Source organism: Vigna unguiculata, chromosome 10 (assembly GCF_037176805.1).
Source record: "Vigna unguiculata cultivar grain cowpea cultivar isolate G323 ecotype 2 chromosome 10, ASM3717680v1, whole genome shotgun sequence".
NCBI classification, from domain to species: Eukaryota; Viridiplantae; Streptophyta; class Magnoliopsida; order Fabales; family Fabaceae; genus Vigna; species Vigna unguiculata.
The window spans coordinates 8,645,521-8,652,322 of record NC_140801.1 but is presented as its reverse complement, the minus strand read 5'-3'; the positions used below and the strand labels follow the sequence as shown (position 1 = coordinate 8,652,322).

Genomic DNA, 6,802 nt, shown 5'->3' with positions numbered 1-6,802 from the left:
AATTTGTATATCAAAATTATAATTTGTTGTATTGAAGGAGCTATTCATCCTAAACTATTTCAATGGATGTAATCTCTAGATCACATCTTTGCTATTCACAATACTTCAATCCAAATATGAGAATCAAGTAATAATACGGTACAAGACTAAGTAATTCAATTTTTTTTCTTTCTTTACGTCTTATTGAGGATTTATCAATATGGTTTATAGATTTTCTGTTATATGATGCTTTATTTTCTCATTTATATCTAATGTGAGACTTAATATCCCTTTCAAGGATGAATCCCTTTTACATTAATAAATTCCCCCTCGAGTGAGAGCATGTATGATGACCTTTACTTATATCATTGTTGTTGTTGTTAGGGTGGTGGTGATGGTGTTGTTGAGTTGTTTTTATCACAACGCTCAAATTTGGTCACCAAGATGAACCAGCGACTCTTATACCATTGTTGATTTTTCTGTCCGGAGGGAGGAGTCATTAGGGAGAGATTACATAAATGTGATATGAGTCCAATCAGATAAGGGAATGACGCCACTTTCAACCCAAACCTTGAGACAATGAGTTTATCGGTTTTCTTTCTTATATGGTGCTCAATTTTTTCATTTTTACCAAATGTGTAATTTAGACACACTTGGACTGCCAACACATCTACACCAACAATTATAACCTTGGGAAAAAAAGATTGAACCAATGGAAATATCATTGAAATGTGAACAAATGTTATGGTCTTACTATAAGAGCCCCACTAGAAAGTATAATTTGTTGATTTTTGCTAGATAGTTTGATGGATAATCTATGTGTTGAATTTTGATGCTAAGTCACTCATAAGTTTTAATGTTTACATGTTTTTGAACGTTCTAACATGTGTTTTGTGTAGCTAAGGAAAATTTGGAGTCACATAGCGTTTATAACTTGCACAACAATAGACGATTTAGTAAACCTCTAGATACGCCAAATTTTTATTTGATTTCTTTATTTAAGTTATTTTATTTAAGAAATATGTAAAATCCAATTATGGGAAGAAATAATTGTAATAGACTGTAATTTGTAATCGTACATACAATATTGTATGATTTGTTTTCTTAAGCATAAAAGAGGCAAGAACATTTTGAAGATTATATGAAAATTTTCCACCTAAAGCTCAATTAACCTCCATTAGGCAAAACAAATTGTTAACTAATTTATAGTTACAAATATTTCATTTCAAAGATTACATAATAGTTGAGGGCAATGACAAAAAAACACACTACATTCCACACTCCCACCATTGCTTTTCTATTTTCTTATTTGTGATTCCTTCTGTCTTCAACATGAAGGGCTAAATCTTATTAGGATGATTTTCTCAGGAGTTCACGTTAAATTTTAAGATTATGTGTAAATCAGGTTCATTAATCTGTCTTTGGGATATGAATTTAGGTTAACTAACTTATGTCTATATTTAAATTTTGTTGAGTTTTATGCAATAGACGATCAAGGACTTTACGTTAGACCGTGCATTGGATGATCTACTATTTTAATTAAAAATGACAAATATCAATAATACAAATACTTTAAATAAATAAATGATGATGTTAACTTTTTTACCCTTTTGGATCATTGATTTCTTTTATTGTTCAATTGGAGGTTTGTAGCTGCCTTATAGTTATTGTTTGCCAATTATGTCTTATCGAATACAATATCTACGAGGTCAAAGAACCCTGTTACACATTTTCTATGTTACATAAGTAAGGTGCAAAACATTTTTACTTTTAACCACCACAAATTTTGAGTTATCTACTTTGCACTATAAAATTGAGTTTTCATTCTCTAACATGCAAGAATAAGAGTGAAAAACTTTTGACATGAATAACCTATTTTTGTATTATTTTTTAGGAGATTTCAAGATGTTTATTATAACTTTTAATTATTTTTTCCCTCTAATATAAAATTAAAAATACCAAGATTGTGCTTGAGAAATAATTTTAACTTTGTAAGCATAAGTGAACTACAGAGTGAACTATCTGTTCTTTATTAAAGTTTGTGACTTTGTATTTGAGAAGTTGTGTAAATTGAACTCTAATTTTTAAAATAACACATGTATTGAAATCATGCATAACATATAATTTCTAACTTTTTCTAAATAGAAATCATACACAAAGCATCATTTCAAATGTTTATTTTTGAACTAAAGTCATAATAGACCACTTTAGTTCTTTTTATATTGAAGTCGTGCATTAAGACTTTAGTTGTTATTTTTAACTAAAGTCATCTTATGGTTGACGATTTAGTTTTTCTTTTTTTTTTAACTTAACTTCACTTAAGAAAAATGAGTTCATACTTACCGTACATGAATTTAATTCAAAAATAAAACAATTAAAGTTGGATTTGCTATACCATATTAACTCAAAAACAAATTAAAAATTATTTTCGTCATGTATGACTTCAACACATACCAGAAAATTAATCAAATTGAGGTTGTCTTCAAATTAAATTACTTTTGTAGGAGAAAAACAAAACTAAAAGTATCTTTGTTGTACACAACTTTTAACAAATTAATTAGAGATTAATTCCAATTGTTTATATCTGATTTCTTCAATACAAAGTCGTGAATCTTAAACACAATTTATCTATTAGTACAGTTTTTTTTTCTTACGTCTTCTATTATAGTTATTCTTTTACCAAATTACATCGTAATGGTAAAAAAAACTCACATTTTTACCTTATAGGAGTGACTTATTTAAAAAAGAAAATGATAGTTGGTGTGGAGTGAAAGTTTTGAGAAGTTTGTTACTCGCATTATAAATTGGAAAAGCTAATCTTATTTTAGCCAATATAAACTGTATTTTAATTTTAGTGCTTTTTAAAATAAAAGATTATCAAAAAAAATTTCGACCGTTCATTAATTAGACCCGGAGTGTGACGGTTCTGTTTACCATGAAAAACAATGAAAAATATACATTAGATTTCTCAAAAAGATTTGAAGAATCTAAGGCTATTATTATTACTGGCTGGCGTAACACAGGCGCGATATCGTCCCTGTGTGTATAATTTTTTTAAATATGTGTGATATTATATTAGTAGGTGATAATATTATAATATTATTAAGTTAATATATAAATTAAAATTATATTTATTAAAAATAAAGTAAAATATATCAGAACAGATAAAAGAATAACCATTGATAAATAAAGAAGAAGAGAAGAAGTAGAGACATCTGATTTTATAAAAAATTTGTAAAAGTAACGGTTAATTTTTAAAAATTTAATAAATTATTATATTTAAAGGGTAAAATCGGTATTTTAAAAAGTGGACACAAAAAGGAAAATCTCCTTTATATATATTATAATAATAATAATAATTTTAATTATGGGATAAAATAGTAATCTAATACTTTAATTTATTGATATTTTTTTATTCTATCACATTCTTTCATAAATTTTGACAAATTTATTTTTATTTGTTTTTTAGTTTCACTTTTAAATCTCTTAAAATAAACAAATCATTCTATTACTCTCTCAAATCAATCTTTAGAAATCAATACACCATCCAATAGATTTAATGGCATATGTTAAGACTCAACTATGAATTTCGGATCAGTTTTTCAATTTATCATCATGCTTTTCACCTCCATTGCCACATATATAATCTTTGAAAATACTAAAATGTCACAATCGGCACCAATAAACAAGGCACAATTAAGTTCTACTAATTACTTACTTGTGCTTCTTTTACTTCATTGGAAACTAAACCGACAAGTTAAGTTCATGAATTCAATATAAATAATAAATTTAATATGCCATCATTTATTCAAGCTGCTACCAATGAAGGAAGTTTCTTTTCTCTGTCAAAATCTCTATGGACGATACACTTTCCCTCTACCTATAACCTTTACACTTCTTGGAAGGCACTGAGAACCTCTGAAAACAGTTATAATTGGAGAAGTGGATTGTGTTCTTGAAAACAGTGCAATGATACAAATTTGTTTTGTTGTTAATGTGACAAGTGATTTTGGTATAAATAATGTACACTACTTAGAAGAACTCTTCCAAAATTGAAAAAAAGGTCAACCAGAAAGGTTCTGCTGCAACTTTGATTGGCGATTTTTCGAATGGAAAAGCTTGAGAGGAGTAGTTTTTTGTCCCATACGCTTCACATGTATGGGACTGACTTAACACAAATGGCTAAAGAGGTGACTATTTTCTATGAGCTCTGCAATTATGTATACTTACAAGAAGCTATACATTCTGTAAATTTTAGGGTTAGGGTTTGGCAAACCATTTAAATATCATACATCACATTTTTGTTGTTTCAGTTTCTAAAGACAACACTAGGATTTTGAGATATTCACTGTGTTGTAACTCCTTTGTGAATTCTTCTGACATTCAGTATGATAGGGTGGGTTTTGTTAAAGAATCTTAAGAAAAGATATTTTTTTGTTTTCTGTTAGTTTTGTAAACAAAATTTATACATGGATTGGATCCCAAATATCCTTATTTCATATATTCTTTCTTACTGATAGAAAATAAATAGAGAAGTTACAGTTAGGAATTTTATAAGCAATGTTGTATGTTAATTATGAAACATATCCTTGTGTTTGTGTAGGGAAAGTTAGATCCAGTTATAGGAAGGAGTAAAGAAATAGAGAGGGTTCAACAAATCCTATGCAAAAGGAGGAAGAACAACCCTTGCCTTCTGGGTGATCCAGGTGTAGGGAAGACTGTGATTGCAGAAGGGCTTGCTCAGGCCATTGTCAATAAAGCTGTTCCATTGAAACTCCAGGGAAATACGGTCATGATCCACTAAAATCTTTGACACAGTTTAGATTCAAAGTTTGCAGTGACATTGTGTTGAACCTAATATATGTATGATTGTTTAGGTGTTTTCCCTAGAAATGGGACGTCTTGTTGCTGGAACCACATATCGTGGGGATTTTGAGGAAAGAATGGTAAGTTTGATTAATGAAGTGAAGCGAAGTGATGGGAAAATCATTCTCTTCATTGATGAACTTCACACTCTAATAGGAGCTGGTTCTTCTTCAAGAGCTCTTGATGCAGCCAATATACTGAAACCAGCTCTTGCAAGAGGAGAAATCAAGGTATCATGCATCTATCAAGTGCTTAATTTGCTTTACATTATGTTTACATAGAGATTCTTCTTTTACTTTTAACTTTAAGTTCTTGAGAGAAAGTGATAATGAAATTTTTATGATAATCTAAACTGTGCAGTGCCTGGGAGCAACAACAGTTTATGAGTACAGGAAGTACATTAAGAAGGATCCAGCACTGCAGAGGCGATTCCAAACGGTGGATGTGCCTGAACCAACTGTGGAAGAAGCCATTGAAATATTGAAAGGGTTGATGCTCAAATATGAAAGCTTTCATGGCGTCAAGTATGAACATGATGCACTTGTTGCTGCATCTGCTCTATCAAAGCAATACATCAGGTTGTTAACTTCATAATCTGTAACCTTGGATTTATGTTCAAATAGCAAGTTTAAGTTGAGCAAAGAATTGCATAGTTTATTTACTGTGATGAAATTGTGGTCAATGTGATGCAGTGATGGTTTCCTTCCTGATAAGGCAATTGATGTGATTGATGAAGCTGGTGCAAAAGCTCAACTAACCCAAATTGAGGATTCATGTAAGAAAATCACAGCCACAGAAATACATCACATAATCTCCACAAAAACAGGTATACCTATTGAGACAGTTTCGCAAGTGGAAGCTGAAAAACTGCTGAAATTAGAGGAAGCTCTGCAGAAAAAAGTTGTGGGACAACATGAAGCTGTGGAAGTAATAAGCCAAGCCATAAGAAGGGCACGTGCTGGTATGAGAGACCCTGAGAAGCCTATTGCATGTTTCTTATTCACAGGTCCAACTGGTGTTGGAAAAACTGAACTGGTTAAGGCTTTGGCTGTGGAATATTTTGGATCCATGGAAGCTATGGTGAGGATTGACATGAGTGAGTTCATGGAGAAACACACAGTTTCAAAGCTCATTGGTTCACCACCAGGGTATATAGGTCATGATGATGGTGGGCAACTCACAGAAGCTGTTCGTCGGAAACCTCATTCTTTGATTCTCTTTGATGAGATTGAGAAGGCTCACAGAGATGTTTTCAATGTGTTTCTTCAGATTATGGATGATGCTAGGCTCACAGATTGCAAAGGGCAAGTTGTGGACTTCAAGAACACTGTCATAATAATGACATCAAATGTAGGGTTTGGAAATCAAGGCAATGGCAACTTGGCTGAGGAGCTGAGGAAGAACTTTAGGGATGAGTTCTTGAACAGGCTTGATGAGATTGTTGTGTTCAAAAGCCTTTCGGAGTCTGAGTTGAATGAGATAGTGAATATAATGCTTTGTGATGTTTGTAAAAGGGTTGAGGCAAAGAAAATGAAGCTGAATATGAGTGATAGATTCAAGAGAAAGTTGGTTGAGGAAGGTCACAATTCTAGGTATGGGGCAAGGCCTTTGAAGAGGGCAATAACTAGACTTCTTGAGGACACATTGTCTGATAAAATACTTGAAGGCTTTATTGGAGAGGGTAGCCATGTATACGTTGACCTTGATGATGATGGTGAAGTGGTAATTGCTAGTTCTTGATCATAATGATGATGTTATTGTTAGTTCATGTCATGTACACGTTGACCTTGATGATGATGATGATGATGATGCTATGTTTGAGGGATATTCTTGAGTGATACATTTGGCCAATTCTTTTCGAAGTGAATTGTAAGATATGTCGAGTGATCTTGAAGTAAGTTTGTTTTGAATTATAAAGGAAAAGGATAAGTAATGGCATCACTCAAAAATTAAAAAG

General features: G+C 31.4%; 1 protein-coding gene across 1 annotated transcript; it reads left to right on the top strand.

Annotated features, from left to right (window-relative positions):
* The first annotated feature begins 4,088 nt into the window (after positions 1 to 4,088).
* LOC114165182 (ATP-dependent Clp protease ATP-binding subunit ClpA homolog CD4B, chloroplastic-like) lies at positions 4,089 to 6,585 on the top strand. The gene is made up of 5 exons (XM_028049845.1): positions 4,089 to 4,169; positions 4,583 to 4,768; positions 4,857 to 5,075; positions 5,206 to 5,423; positions 5,538 to 6,585. The coding sequence occupies exons 1-5, from the start codon at positions 4,089 to 4,091 to the stop codon at positions 6,583 to 6,585; spliced, it is 1,752 nt and encodes a 583-aa protein (XP_027905646.1).
* Positions 6,586 to 6,802: the final 217 nt, after the last annotated feature.

Excerpts from the sequence above, each read along its gene's own strand:
- LOC114165182 (XM_028049845.1), top strand. The coding sequence starts at position 4,089 with ATGGAAAAGCTTGAGAGGAGTAGTTTTTTGTCCCATACGCTTCACATG. Across the intron at positions 4,170-4,582 it reads TAACACAAATGGCTAAAGAG|GGAAAGTTAGATCCAGTTAT; the intron begins GTGACTATTTTC and ends GTGTTTGTGTAG. Across the intron at positions 4,769-4,856 it reads TGAAACTCCAGGGAAATACG|GTGTTTTCCCTAGAAATGGG; the intron begins GTCATGATCCAC and ends ATGATTGTTTAG.